The sequence below is a fragment of the Falco biarmicus genome, chromosome 7 (assembly GCF_023638135.1).
Source record: "Falco biarmicus isolate bFalBia1 chromosome 7, bFalBia1.pri, whole genome shotgun sequence".
Classification (NCBI taxonomy): domain Eukaryota; kingdom Metazoa; phylum Chordata; class Aves; order Falconiformes; family Falconidae; genus Falco; species Falco biarmicus.
The window spans coordinates 38,363,223-38,378,440 of record NC_079294.1 but is presented as its reverse complement, the minus strand read 5'-3'; the positions used below and the strand labels follow the sequence as shown (position 1 = coordinate 38,378,440).

General features: G+C 42.1%; 1 protein-coding gene across 1 annotated transcript; it reads right to left on the bottom strand.

Annotated features, from left to right (window-relative positions):
- Window positions 1-1,778: 1,778 nt before the first annotated feature.
- Window positions 1,779-14,644, bottom strand: PSMC6 (proteasome 26S subunit, ATPase 6). The gene is made up of 14 exons (XM_056345637.1): window positions 14,486-14,644; window positions 13,766-13,845; window positions 13,370-13,409; window positions 13,116-13,168; window positions 9,366-9,433; window positions 8,804-8,918; window positions 7,777-7,864; window positions 7,510-7,571; window positions 7,297-7,420; window positions 6,878-6,939; window positions 5,763-5,883; window positions 5,595-5,675; window positions 3,420-3,491; window positions 1,779-2,259 (listed from the first exon to the last, which is right to left on the bottom strand). The coding sequence occupies exons 1-14, from the start codon at window positions 14,610-14,612 to the stop codon at window positions 2,141-2,143; spliced, it is 1,212 nt and encodes a 403-aa protein (XP_056201612.1). The 5' UTR covers window positions 14,613-14,644; the 3' UTR covers window positions 1,779-2,140.
- Window positions 14,645-15,218: the final 574 nt, after the last annotated feature.

Genomic DNA, 15,218 nt, shown 5'->3' with positions numbered 1-15,218 from the left:
GCACAGATCAAACTGCTTCCATTTCGGCCAGCAGACACTTGTTTTATCTGCCATCAGATAGACACTGCTTGCCTCCCAATTTGAGCTGGCACTGTAATGGGGGCTATTTTCAAACAGGGCCTCTTTGTACATGGGAGAGGCCCTCTGACACACCAGTCTTGGGGCAGGAACCTATTTCTCTGCTTTGTTTGAGGTTACCTGGTCCCATGTTCTGCTGGACTCTGAGGGTACCACCCCAAACTATTAAAACGTTTTGCTTATTTGCTCATTTCCCGCCTTGAGAAACCTTTGACGATCACGTTTCAGCAACTGTTCCTTCAGCACTGCAACTTCCTTTCAGTGAACGATGGAAAATGAGTCGGCAAAGGAGAAAGCGACAGCAAAACTGCAGCTCCCACCTAAAGCTGGCATCAAGAATAGGAACAGGGATGTGTGTCAGTAGCCTTACTTATGCCTGATCTTCAAAAACGAGCTATAAACATTCACAGGGCTTCCAGAAACAGTTTGCCACCTTTTACCCTCCTCCAAGGTAATGCCAGAAGCTCAGCTCACTGTTTATATCACTGCAGTGCTCAGAAACTTCTAATTGTTCCAAGCACACTGGCTGTAGTGCTCAGACCTAGCAGCTCTGTACAAGCTGCACTCAAAAGAGCCTTACGGTAAACTAAAAGTGAGATTTGCATTTTTACTCTCCTGACAGAGTCTTTAGAGGAAGTTTTCACACTAACCAGGAAAAAAAAAAAAGTCCGTAATAACCATTAGCCATATGAACATGAAAATATTGTTACCTGTCCTGTTGTAACTGTTCCACACCCTACGCTGTTTTGTCTCACGCTGATGGGGGAAGAAATAGAACATGGCTATTAAAACTGCCAGGGAGATGCTGTTAAGCAGCATGTTTCCTGGGAAGTCTAGAGTTAATCTAATTTATTTGTCTGTCAGCTGAGCATGCCCAGAGTAATCCAATTAGGATAATTAAAAGTAGTCAGAAGTACAGTCTAGTAGACTACTGTTCCAGCCCAACATTTAGGTAAGTTGCACAGTGCAGTCAATCTGCATGCACACCCCTCAGGTGGAACTGATTGGGAAACAAAAAGGCATAGTGACAGATGCCCTTAAGAACACCAACATCTTAGCCTCTACACTTTTGTTTCAGTGATTACTCAGCTGCAGCAGTCAACTTTCAGGGAGCACAAAGGCAACCAGCATATGGCCAGTTTCCAGCCTCGGAAGGTAAGTTGCATGGCAAAGCCCCGTTCAGCGCTCCAGAAGTATTAGGTACCCCACTTGGTGCATCTAAAGCACTGCAGGTGCCAATTATATTGGACAGTTCCTGTCTATACAGAGCAGCTGAAATGGGAACTTGGAAAGGAAATCCCTTCTCGCCTATCTCCCCGCCCCCCCCCCCCCCAAAAAACTGTAACCAAAACTTTTACCTATCAAACTGCTGTCAGTTTCTCCACCTCCACTTAGATGCCTTTGTCTATAGCTGGCATTCAGGACAGGAGTTATCCCAGCATAAGGAAAGACAGCAAACTTATTTAAGACTCACTGACTTCCCGCAATAATTACGCTAGCTCAGCTAAATTATCTTCCCAGACTTCAGCAGTGGAGTAAACACCGCTTGTCTCTCCTCTGTCTGAGAGAGGGTGGCCTCCATTTGGTATGTAAGGCATAGGACTCCAATACAATCCCTACACCAGGGAAAAGTTCCTCTTCAAATTCTGAAGACACATAATTCAACACTCTTCAACAGTTACAGAGAAGGTACACCAGGATAAGCAGATTTAAACAAGTTTTATTCATAAATTGTTTGGGGAAAGGAAATTTACCGATATAAAAAAGTCACAAAACAAAATTACTTTCTGAAAGTCTGCTAACCCTTTCAGGCACATTTATAAATTCCAACCGTAACTGCTAACAGAACACGTCTCCACACATTTTACTTAACCTGGGCTGTAATGAATATTGCATTTCAGAATTGTACAGAAAACACACTTGTGCAGCCAACTTGCAACTAGTGTTACCAAATTACTAGCTACGTTACACAAACACCTTAAAATAATGAAGAGGAACATTATTTCTCTCTTTTTATACATTAATCCAGCATGACATGTGCAGTCAATCACAAGTTATATGGTTAAACAGGTTTGTAGTCAAGCTTGGACTCCAGCTTCTTAGAATCAGCCACTTTTCTCACAGCTTTCATGAAGTCTTCCTGAACTACAAAGTCATGATCAGCACGGATCGCAAACATACCTGTGAAGAGTAATTTAACAGGAATAAGTTGGTGCTTCTTGCAGCAACAGTAGAGAAGACAGTACATAAAGAATTACTCAAATTGAAGTGAAAACAGATCCAAGTTACACTGTTAGCATGTAAACTTTTACATGCAGGTACTGGATGTGAGGAAGAGAAGTAAACTACAGTGAGGTCACCTTTCTGAACTAGGTGATTGCTAAGATGAAATTTACGACTTGTGTGAACTATGAGTGCATACGTACTGTGTTACTCAGCCTTCTCATGCAGGCAAACCCTACAATGAATTTACAATGTGGAAAAAGCATGTAATAGTATTAACTCTCCAGTCACCCAGGTGCTAAGAAACTTGGATTCTTTACAAAAAGGAGAAAAAGGGGTACCGTGGCTGCTTCTGGAATCTTTTTAGTTCTCATGGGACAGTATGACATATGTCACAATACTCGGCCAACAAGTGGTTAGAGGCCAGCTCCAGTTCAGAAATGACATGGCTTGGTTTTTCCTCCCATTGTGCTGAATCTGAACTACAGATAACCTTTTGTATCACACATGCCACAGGACAGTGCCCAAATCCACGTAACTCTGTGTGATCCAGCTTGCCTACGGCACGGGATATTAGCAGATGTCATGTCACACGAACGCAATGCTGCTGCTCTGAACTGGCAGCAGATCTGCATGTATCAGCTGGACTGCTGCTGTGCCCAGCTGGTTTATCTGCACACCTGCTAAAAGACTTGTTACTCATCGGTAACCTTAGAGGAAGGATGTAAAGAATCAAGTTCTGGGTGACCGTACAGATCATAAGGAAACTTCGAAGAAAGCAAAAATATTTTCTTCCAAGTTGTTCCATTGAAGCTTCAGGGCGTATCACCAGGCTGCTGCTAATGCTTAACAGTCCAGATGTGTGTGCCATGCTGTGAAACGTGCAACTCTTTCGGCGTTTTGGTAGTGTCCAGACACTAACATTTCCATTAAGTAAATGCTATCTAGCCCTTAAGAAAGGAATACAAAAAGTAAGCATCAGTGAACAAGTGCTGTGTTCCAGCAGAACATTTTTGACTTCCCGATTTTAATCCATTGACAGAAGTATCAGAGAACCAGCTTGAATGTTCAGCATTAACCAAGACTTAGCACACTAAAATTAAGAGTTAAGAAAATACCTGCTTCAGTACAGACATTTCTCAAGTCTGCTCCATTAAAGCCATCTGAAAGCTTCACAATTGCTTCATAATCTATTCACAAAACATTAATGCCAATTAGAAATAAATTCACACTTCTAATTACAGATGCCAACAAAATACATATCCAACTAAGACTTTACTTCGATTTTACTGCAAATAGATAGCTGTCCACTAGACTGATACATTAATTTAACTGAAATCATCAGCTGTCTTACCCCTTCCATTAAATATACTGCAGAAATGTACTGCAGCCAAAAGCTTGTATTATATAATTAAATCCCAAAGACACTAACTTGTGGTTACAAGCATCAACATGAAATGCAAGAAAAGCTACATCAAGGCAATGTTCTTATCATTTAAATGATGTAACCAACCAGAAAACTTATCTCCAAGTGATCATAACTCAGTCTCTTCCTACTTAAAACAACTGCATCTATTAAAGGCATTTGATGTCTTGATACATTAAAACTGGTATTTTATGCACATATACTTACTAAAATAGTGGCTACAGTTATAGTTATTAGAATCAATTTCTAAAACACTGCACCTGCTAAGCCTCCAGCAAGTTCTGGCTTTTGCAAGGCTGCTGATTTAAAAAAAAACAAACAAACAAAGAAAAAACCCCCAAAAAAACCCCACCATCAACTTTCTACAAAACTTTTCAAAACAGTTCACCTTCTGTATGAAATTCAGAACATTTGAACTGAACATTTTTGTCTTAAGAATCAAAAAAACCTTAAGAGATTAGGGTTTGTATTTTAATTCCATGTATTAATTCCACTGTATTTTAATTCCATGTAGCACAATGTCCAACAAACAAGTTTTCCCATAACTGGAAAGTAAAAAAAAAAAAAAAAAAAAAAAAAGCAAAGCAGCGCAAAGGGACTAAGCAATATCAAACATTGCAAGGTTTATGAGTTTAGGTTCTTCCCACAGCAGGAGAATCCAATGCTGGAAACTGGAACAGGTCGTTACCTTTGAATTTTAATGCAATTCATACCCCGCCTTGCCGCTAAGTTCTGGCCTTCCTTTCAGGATAAAGCTGAGCATTGCAGTCTTCCCACATCACCTTCTGAAATTTAGCTAGTACCCATCTGACATCTCAAGTTGTTAAATGGTGTAAACAAATGATCCTACCCTGCTCCTACTCCAGTGCCCAAAGATAAAGGAAACAGGATGAAGTACTTTACATCAGGTTCATTATTTGCTTTGGAGTGCCTTCTCTACCTTAGACTACGGTGGCATGCATGCATGCATGTTTAAGCCAACAGTGATACTAAGAAAGGCAATCCTCATCCCTCTCACCCTCCCCCAGCTCACTCCCACTCCCGAGCCATCCCCTCTGTTGAGCTGCAGCTGTTTATGCAGCCAGATGGTGAACGAGATCAGTTCCACTATCCAGATCCTGCTGCCTGTCTGCATGAATAGCTCATGTCAGCAAAGAGCCAGGGGCTGGGAATAAGCAGGCAGGGTCTGTGGGGCCTTACTGAAATAAAAGGCAGCCAAATGTCATTTTAAAGGCAAATCACAATTACTTTTTTTTTTTTAAGAAAGCTCCTAAGTGTCACTGTGAAACTAAGACTCTGGTTAGCTTAGAGTAACACAGTGATTAAATAAACCTTCCCCGTTTCACCCAATAGATACTTCTCCCCCTTAACCTCTGGGGAGAGCAATCTACACCACTAACCAAAGACAAGCCTTGCTCCAAACAACAAGGTTTTCATTACACCATCTCCAAAGTAAGTTGCTCTGTGACTTTTAAAGATTCTTTTATGTTTTCAGATTTCTGCAGTAACAATTCTTCTTTCTTTGCAGAGAAGGCGGGGGGGGGGGAGGGGAGCTAATAAGAATGCTGTTACTTGCATTAAGCTATTCCTTTAGAAACAGGAAACTATCTGATGAGAATCATGTTGATTTTCCAGTTTACAACTGTGCTCCAAGGGTTTATGTTTGGTTTTCCTTTGCAAAGGAAGACTTAGCAACAGTTCAATCAGGATGCATTAAAAGAAAAAAAAAGTAGAATCCCAAGAGAAGGAAAGTTGGGTGGCCAGTGTAAAGGTAAGAATTAGAAGGGCTGAGTCATCCTAACAACTCACGCCCTTCCTATTTTCACAAACAGAAGTAGGAAGGATATCCAGGTAGCTTCCTACTTACCTATTTCACCATGTTTAGTGATAGGACCTGCATGAATCTTCAAAATATCTAATCTGGCTTGTTCATTTGGTAGATCAATATCTAGGAAGAAATACAGCTTTAATAAAAGCAGAAAAGCACAATTCATATGGATATCTTCCTTCCAGCCACTGAGAAGTAGTAACTCACGGATTTTTCTATCCAGTCTTCCAGGCCGCAGAAGTGCAGGATCCAGAGTGTCTGGTCTGTTCGTAGCCATAATCATTTTAACTCTGTGCAGAGTATCGAATCCATCCATCTGATTCAATAACTAATAGAAAACAGACGTTTGTTTTTAAACAACCCAAAACCTTCCTAGTGAGATCTATTTACTTATTTTCTGTGTGTTTTCAGCGAGGTGTAAAAGCAGTAAAGGTAAGTCAGAAAAAAATGCTACAAGCCTTTTAATGAAAGGCTGCAAGCTCCCTGAGTATTCTATAAGAAATAAAGAGCTGAAAAGAGACACTGAAAATGTTTTGCCCAGAGAAAAAGATACTGAGCAAAGCAGAGCTCAAACGTGAAAGATGTGGCTAAAACAATAAAGCAATGAAAACAGTGCAAGGACTAAAGGAGCCAATGGCTGGCTGACACATTTTAATTGTATTGCACTAAGTACAGGACATTCAAATTAGACTTGGAGAACAGCCTCTAGAATACTAATACACACATACGAAGACATTTCATTGTGAAGATTCAAAGTACTTGCTCTTTGGTCACAGTAATTTAATTCTTTATGTAAGGCAGACACATTCTTTTGAATCAGGCACACTGCTTGCAAACATAGGCCAATGAAGTTTCCCATTAGCTTCAGAGTTCTTAATTGTCACCAATGGTTTTAAAATTCTCTTCACACAACCCAGTTTACCAGACCAATTAGCAGAGAAACAAAGAAATACAACTACTTCTCCTAGTTTTGAAAATTGAATTGCAACAGTTCTAAAATTGTTAAGTGTCTGGGACTAAAAGAGGGGCCCTACAAAACTTCAAAGACTATGCAGTAAGCAGCAAAGTCAAGTCACAGTAAGAAGAGGAAATATCCCAAATAATTTTCACAATTTTAAAGATTCTTTCAATTTGTCTCCAAGTTGAATTCATGGCTGAGTTATCAGGATGTGCAGCTGTCTTTTGTAAAAGTATCACCTAGTTCCCTTTTAGCTTAAGATTATTAACTCGGAAAAAGTTCTACCGAGCCAGACCATAGTGTAACAATTCCCATCTGTGTTATTATTTAGAACACAACATGTAGTCAGGGATCAGACACTCACCTCCATCAGAGTCCTCTGAATTTCTCTGTCAGCTGAGGTGCCTTCAGAAAAACGGCGACCACCTGCAGCATACCAAACTCTTAAGTTATAATGTATTATTTTTGCCTCCATATAATACTAAGTCTGAAGACAATTAGGTATCACTTTTAGACTGGGGGGAAGGAGGGGTGGTATTTAAAGAGTTAAACACACACATTTTTAAAATGCTTTTTCATATAGTAAGAAATATCCAAGCCAGATATGAACAGGTATGGTTCTAAGCTAGCTGCAATAGCTACAGGAAGAAGCTGAACCACTTGTCTCATTATGTTTCTTCTGAACAAACATGCACACGCTCTCTAAGACAACAGATCATGGCTTCATAGCTTATTTCAGCATTAAAAGGAGACTCTAGCCATCCTCCAGGCCATTAGCCTTACCAATAGCATCTATCTCATCCATGAAAATGATACACGGCTGATGGTCTCTGGCATAATTGAACATCTCTCTGATCAGTCGTGCACTTTCACCAATGTACTTGTCCACTATCGAACTTGACACAACCTTTTGAAAGACAAAAGACATGTGGATGAAGAGACTGGAGAGCAAACGGACCAAGCATGTGTATGACCAGAGGAGTAAGTGTACAATACCTTCAGGAAGTTGCAGTCAAGCTGGCTAGCAACAGCTCTGGCCAGAAGTGTTTTCCCTGTACCTGGACAGACAAGAGATTGAAACTGTTTAACTAGTAATAGAACACTGCATGCTACTGACTTCCAAAAAAAGAGAAGGAATGAAAAAAGAAGAAGAAAGGAATAAAAAAAAAAAAGAAAACACAAGAAGAAAAGAAAAACAAACAAGGCTATTGCCACAATTTGAGAGTGACAGCTAAGCATTCGCTATCCTTTCATGAGACTCACCAGGGGGGCCATAGAGCAAGCAGCCTTTTGGAGGTATAATTCCCACACGCTGGAATAATTCTGGGTTTGTAAGTGGCAATTCTATTACCTATGAAAAGACAGATAAACAAACAAAGACTGTGAGTTTTAAAATGGATCAGCAATCCCAGGAAGCTAATGGTACACTCGTCAGCCTGTTTTCCAGACACCTGTATTCTTATGCTGCCCAGATACATATTTTGTATGAGAAACAGTCCAGTAAGAAAACGTCAGATTGATCTAATGGATTGATCCACAGTCCTGCCCTCGTTGCTCAGACTTTAATTCTGCAACGGCTTGTTTCCCTCAACACCGCTCAAACCATGTTTTGCTGCTGTCTTAATACCACTACCCAGAGTGATTCCAGTAGCTTTTGTGCAAAATTCAAGTTTGCTTTGCTGGTTGTCAATCCTAACTATGCCCTCCCACTTGACTTCATGGCACTCCCTTAGCCTAAAGGGTCTTGGATTCTTCAAACCCTCTTCTTTGGAGGATTTTCTTCATTTTAATCTCAATCCAAGCTTCTGTAACAGCAGAGATAAGATATCGCCAGTTTGAGAACTGGGCTTGGTAAGAATAATCTTTCCCTGCTACTGCTAAGTAAGCGCACAGCACACAAACAATCTCTGCTACAGTCAGTTAGCTCACAGCAGCACGAGTTCTTCAAACACCCGCATTCCTGGGCGGGCTTGCACAGCCGGCAGCACTGATGCCCCAACGAACAGGATTACTTCAGTATGAGCGCACCAGCACCCCACCATCATGCTGCTGTTTGCCACAAAGAATTACAAAGCTGAAAAACATTTAAACAATGCTTCAGAAGTTATCTTCCAATATAGGAAAATGCGGTCTAAGTTAATGAAACATGGGAAGCACTAATGTAGTAGGATCCTTTAACAGTCTGTCTCACGATAGTTTAGGATAAACATCAGTAACACATTTTTGCCCTGAAAAACTTCATTCGGAACATACACCACTATCTGATATGTGGGTTTGAGATATTGGATACCTCTCGCAGTTCTCTGATTTGTTCTGACAACCCTCCAATCTCCGAATATGAAACATCCCCTGGATCTTCATGAGACATATTATAAACCAATGGATCCACTTCCCTTGGCAAATATCTGCAAAAGAAGAGTTAAGAGTAGACATTTTTCATGGTGCAGACACATTTATAAAGTTATTGCAATAAATTTTACAGCAGCTATGAAAATTATTTCTTTTTCTCTAACCTTGGTAACAAGACAAGTATGTTTGTTGAAAAAACAAAATAAACCCCAAACCTAGCAAACTTGTTCAAGTTTTAAACCAAAGCCTGAAACACCGCTGAAAATGCTGAGTTGTAACTGAATTTTTTTGTTTTAAAAGAACAACCAATTTCTTTTTAAACTATATAATAGATGCATAAGCATTCTCTCAGAGTAATTGTCCTTACATAAGCACTGCTTTGCAGAAAACATTTACAAAATATTACAGAACTGATTACATAAAGGTTTGAATAACCTACTCGGATCACTACTTCTCCCCCTTTATATGATGAGCAGAAGAGCAGCTGTAGAGCAGCAACCTACCTCATAATAGTCAGAGTGGTCATATCCAGAGCAACTCTTGTCCCCGGCTTCAGCTTACTTTTGTCAAGCTAGATCACAAAGAAGGTATTTCTATTAGAACCACGCTCCAAAACAACGTATGGTTTTAGCCAAGATGCTTACTGTAGCTTGCACTCTTTGCTCAATCACACACAAGAAGAAAACAAGGCTACTGAGCTACATGCCAAGCAGCTTATTTAGTAGACTGTGTCCTGTTACCACCATATTCAGGAATGCTTAAACTGGGAAAAAGCTGGCCTGATGTTTCATGGGAATACAATCTTCAAAAGCAGCAATCCAGGAGCTGGCCTACATCAATGAACCAGCTGTCACAACTGGACACCAGCTAAGCTAAACCAGACCAGCAGAATTTTTGTTAACATTGAAATGGGTCATTGAACAGCAAGTCATTAACTTACCTCTACCACTTTTGAAAACAAATACTATTTTCTAGACTGTAATTATTTTTATCTTTCTTTTACTGCTGTCAATCTGACTGGATTAGTAAGAAATCTAATCCTCCCCTTTGCTCGACACAAGACAGAACCAGCTGTTTCAAAACAAGTAAGCAATCCTTCCAGAACACAGAAAACAGCCTGCCTATTTAAGTCTGAACTTGTCACCCTTCTACTCAACAGCCTTCTCATTTCTGGACTGACAGAAAGGGTGAACAGATGTTCCTAACCTATTTTCTCCAAGCCTTCCATCATTTGCATATTTTCACATATCCACTTATATCCCATCTGCAAAGTCAGCCGTTCCAGTTATTCTCTTGGTAACATTTACCTCAGATGCCCGACTCGTCTGCCTCAGCAGTTTCTGTCTGCTTACTCTTTTTTTTATGAGATTTTTAAACACATTAGCAGTCCTATTCCAGTACACCCTGCTAAATTCTGCTGGGATTAAAATAACTAACTTGTGTTTCTCACCTTGTTTTTAGGAAACCTGGTCCAGGAGAACAATCTCGCTACTCACACAACCCAACCTTGAACAACTTTCATAGAGATTACCTCACCACTTTATAATTTTTTTTTAAGAGGCGCTCAATCCACATTTGAAGAATATGAAGCCTATTTATTCGATGGCATCTGAACAAGGATTTTGACAGCTGTCTACAAGCACTGCCTGAAGCTTCCCATCACCCCTGCTGTAGGGATTTATAAGGTCCCTTGCTCACGTGGGTCCTCGAGTCTCTAGTAGTGTTTAGGATCAAACTGTCACTCTATTACTGGGGGCATTAGTAAGACCTCTTTCCAGCTGCCTAATCTTAAGAAATCTGTAAAGGCTTGAAATTCTATCAGATTCAACATTGACCAATAGATCTAAGTTATGCTGCAGTGAGAAGAAAACAAAGAGAAACCTTGAATTCCTTAGGAAATGCACTTTACATAGGGAAGTAATTTTGTTTCAATTTAAACAGCGTCACTCTCCTTCCTCAGTGGCACAACCACAAGGACTTTAATTAGAAACTAGTTCTTCTAGTCTGTGAAACACTCCATGGGAAATTATTTGCCTTGATATTTTGACATTTTGAAAACAATCATGGATATGTTTTTCTAGTCTCTGGTATCAAATAAAGGATCTTTTAAGATCAAAAGAGTGTTTTTACTGAAGAATAAACTCGAAAGTACATGCTGCAACGCCAGGTTTGTCCAAGCACGACCTAGTCCTTAGCATTTATCTCTGTTTCAACACAGAACCTCACAAGACTACTTCACATGCCCCTAGGTGGAATTAAATACACTTATGTTCTAGAAAAAATTTTTGTTCACTCTGGCAAAGAAAATAGTGAGTCTGCACCAGAACACCTTGAAGGGTATGAAGCTTAACATTATGTATTTGAAGAGCATTTCAATAGTAGCAATTCTTGCAGTTCTTTTATGCAAGCAAAAATATATCACATCAGCATGCTCAAGGAAAGTCAAGGATATTTGTATATATACTACAGGAACCAACACACTTATTGGTACCTACACTTCTCAAATAGTTTGTCTCTAAAAGGAGGAGAAAAGGTCCATCCTTACTGAAAAACACACACCATAGGAAAATATTTGCTGCACAACTTTTGTTCAGTGCTTACTGCTTAAGTATTGTTAATTGTGGGCCTTCACCTGGAATTCCTCTGACAGCTGGAAACCCCTCTCTGCCCCTCTTTTTAAATTCTTCAGAGTACAACAGGCTCCCCACTCTGCCACTTGCTTGTTGCCTCTGGGCTCCTACAGCCATCACCATACCATTACAGATGAATCATTAAAACAGAGTTGGTTAACTTTTGGATATTGGAGTTCTATCACACCGTGCTTCAATTTAACTTCCACGTACAAATCTTAAGCTAATCCAGAGATTTGTGGCACTGCAAAACCATTTACATGTTAGTCTTGTGAACAGATTTTTCTGTCTTTACATAGCATCAGTAAGAGTTCAAAATTCTGTAATGAACATCAGATTCTCTTCAGAAAGAGAAAGAAAAGCCACCTCTAACATCAATACTACCCAGTGCTCCTTTTACTGAAGGAATTCCTATTTTTCACCACTTCAATAATACAGGACAACGTGCCACAATCATGATGTGTTAAAAGCTCAGCTGAGGTTACCTTTCTCCACCACAAAGGAATTAGTTCAAGATGCACTGAGAGGTCAGAGCTGTTAAAAGATTTTGCACTTACTTGTGCATTAAAATAAGTAAGTAAAATGCTGCTGCCTTCTCAGCATGCATAACCTTCCCTGGGGTCACTATTTCTGTTTAGAGATACCTTACAGCTTCACATTTCATACATATTCTTCTCTGCTTCCACTTCTCAAAGTCAGGAATGTAACAAAATAAAATTTAAAATGTAGTAAAATTTAACTAGAGATTCACTTTGCTCCCCCAAAAGTTCTGCAATTGTAGAACACTTTCACCAACTATTGTGGTTCCTGCTTAATAGGCAGCTTTGGTAAGGAATAGCAAATCTATGGGGTTTAATTACTCTAAGTGGGTCACACTCAGTGCTCAGTTAACCAACAAGCATTTACATCACATCTGCAACAGATTGCTTTACGTTTTTAATAAAAATAAAAAGCAAATAATACCTCTAAGCAGTTGTTGCTGATTGTAGCAGACGGATTATGCTGTAAGCAAGGTTCTGCATTAAAGTGTCTAATTTCTATAGGCTATGATGTAGGTAAGAAAGCTGTTGTCCTGTGAACTAGAAGTGCCAGGGCTTTTTTTAACCATCATTAAGGACGAATAAAAATCCCTCAAAGTGTTTATAACAGAGGCCTTACCTACCATAATTATTGACTGGAGTGCAAAAGCATTAGAAAAAAACCAACATATACAGTTACACAACATTAAATCTAAAGCTCAGCACTGTGACAGCAATGGTCACATGCTGCATTCACAACACAGTAATGGAGACCTTACACAGCTGATCAATTTTCATCGTGATGATTAACTTTCAGAGAGTTCAAAATCAGACAGAAAGACATAGCTTCAACTCAAGGAAAAGAATAAAACACACGTGAAGTTCCAGGAATGTTGTGAACTGCTTTGTCTTTACTAAGAAGTTACACTACTACCAGCTACAAAAGGAGAGGGCAAGCAGATAGTGGTATAAAACAAGGTGCTATACATATTAAAGAAGAAAATACTTAATCCCAGTACGGACATTAAGGACCCAGCTTATGAAAAACAATGTTAATATTCAACCAAAACAAAACTCCGAACCAATATTCACATAGACCAGTTACCTGACGGCGACAGCCAACCACATATCTTGGTCCATTTGTAGCCTTCACAATGACTGGAGAGAGAAGAAAACAAATCAAATGTACTTGATTCACTGCTCTGAATTCTGCTTTTGAACTATCCAGTATGTTATATTTTTCTGCCAATACTTAGATTACCAATACTCTTAATTCTTTACTCCTCAGAATCAGCCAGATTTTAACTACAAAAGTTTATTTTCAAGATCTCAAAGAATCTAACACTCCAGTCTACTTACATTTCTCTTCTGTTAGCTGTTTAAGAACTTCGCCAACAATCTGCAAAAGAATAAACACAGCATTAACCTACAGATAAATTACCGTTGCAAAACAACATTAAATTTGTGTTTCAGGACATGGAAGATGATCATCAGCTTTGAAATTCTTTCTCTTGCTTCACGCTGCTTGCCAGTACTTTTATTTCTTTAACACATTTCTGTAACCAGGACACAGAAAACTTCTCTACCCCACGTGCTCAGTATGCCCATTACTGATGGTAAGGCCCCCATTTCTGTTAGCCAGACTGTTCCCACTTAGTCTTTCTTGATGCCAAAAATGGACTTAAATGCTATTTCCAGCCAAGTTCACTGTCAACCACCACCACAGGATGCTACAATCTCATTTTTCTTACATACCTGCCCGACACTCTGCAAGGCCTTGAGATCGTTTTCTGATTTTTCATATTGCTTGGTGAGCTCTTTCAGCTGTTCCCTTACTAGAAAAAGGAAACAAACACAGGATTTAATCCAACAAGAAGGCACGATCACGTCCTTTTCGCAGCAGAAAAGCGGCGGGTAGAGCTAGGCTGTGGGAGATAGCAGCACACCAAGCCCCCCTCCTGCAAGCACTGCTGCTCAGCAGCTCCAGAGCCTGCACACCCTCCGCACAGCGGTGCCTCTCACTCGTGACAGCGCTGCAGAAAGACATCTAAAAGACCAAGCCAGCCTTTAAAAAGCTCCAATTCAAAGGCGTCCGCGCCTCTGCACAGCGCTGACAGGGGTACGGGAGGCCACGCTGCTGCCACAACGCTGTACGGACGGCACCGCAACAGGACAGCGAAAGGCTGACAGAAAAACATTACGGAGGGGGGAAGCTGCGAAAGAGATCTGCCCGGCTTCATCCCAAAGCGAGGGGGTTCCCAGGGCCCGGCTCCCAGGAAGGAGCGGGGGGCCGCGGCGCCAGACCTTGCCCGCCCGCTCGCCCCTCGGCCGGGCGGCCGCCGCTGCCCCGCGGGGCCCGGCCAGGCCCATGACGAAGCGCGGGCACCGGCACAGCGGCCACCGGGTTCCCTCTAGGTTCCCCGGGCGCTCAGCGAGGGTGAGGGCGCGGGGCGGCGGCCCCAGGTGGGCGCTCACACTCCTTGAGACGGCCGTCGATCTCCTTGTGCTCCAGCAGCTTCTTGCGGTAGTCCTGCAGCGCCTTGTCTCTCGGGTCCGCCATGATGAGCAACCGCCGCTCATAGGGAATGCCGGGAAGGGCCATGGCCGCCGGGGGCAGGGCCGCGCGCCCGCCCCGCCCCCCGGAGCGCGCCCCCGCGCCCGCCCGCCCTGCCACAGCGCCCCCCACCGCCGCGGAGGGGGCGTGCGCGCCCAGCGACGCGCATGCGCATTGCAGCAGGCGCCAACACGCAGCCGGGCTGTGGGCAGGGGCCGGGCCCCGCGCACACGGTGCGGGTCTGTGCGTCTCTGCGGGTGTGTATCCGTGCGCCCGTGCGCACACGCGTGGCCCGCGGTGTCTGGCGCGGGTGCCAGCCAGGCCGAGCCTCCTCAGCAGCCCCCCGCGGCTCCTCTCCTCGGCTGCCGTGTGAGGGTTCCCTCTCGCAGCCGCTGCCCCGGGCCTAGGCCGAATGGGAGTTTTGAGACCATCAACAGAAAAGCCGGGTCACTAGGTTACGGCCTGGTTAAAAACGCTATTAGCGGAATCCGCGAGGATTTGTTTTCAGTGCTGGCTCTTAGTAGTTTATGGCTTAAGGAGCAGCGGCTGCCTGCAGGTGCAGAAGCTGGACGTGTCCCTTGCGCAGCCAGGGCCAGTACGAAAGGCCCGTGGGCCTGTGAGAAAGCGGGGCACGATGGGCCGCGGCAGGCCGGG

Excerpts from the sequence above, each read along its gene's own strand:
- PSMC6 (XM_056345637.1), bottom strand. The coding sequence starts at position 14,612 with ATGGCCCTTCCCGGCATTCCCTATGAGCGGCGGTTGCTCATCATGGCG. Across the intron at positions 9,434-13,115 it reads TGGTTGGCTGTCGCCGTCAG|CTTGACAAAAGTAAGCTGAA; the intron begins GTAACTGGTCTA and ends TTTGTGATCTAG. Across the intron at positions 3,492-5,594 it reads CACTAAACATGGTGAAATAG|ATTATGAAGCAATTGTGAAG; the intron begins GTAAGTAGGAAG and ends TTTTGTGAATAG.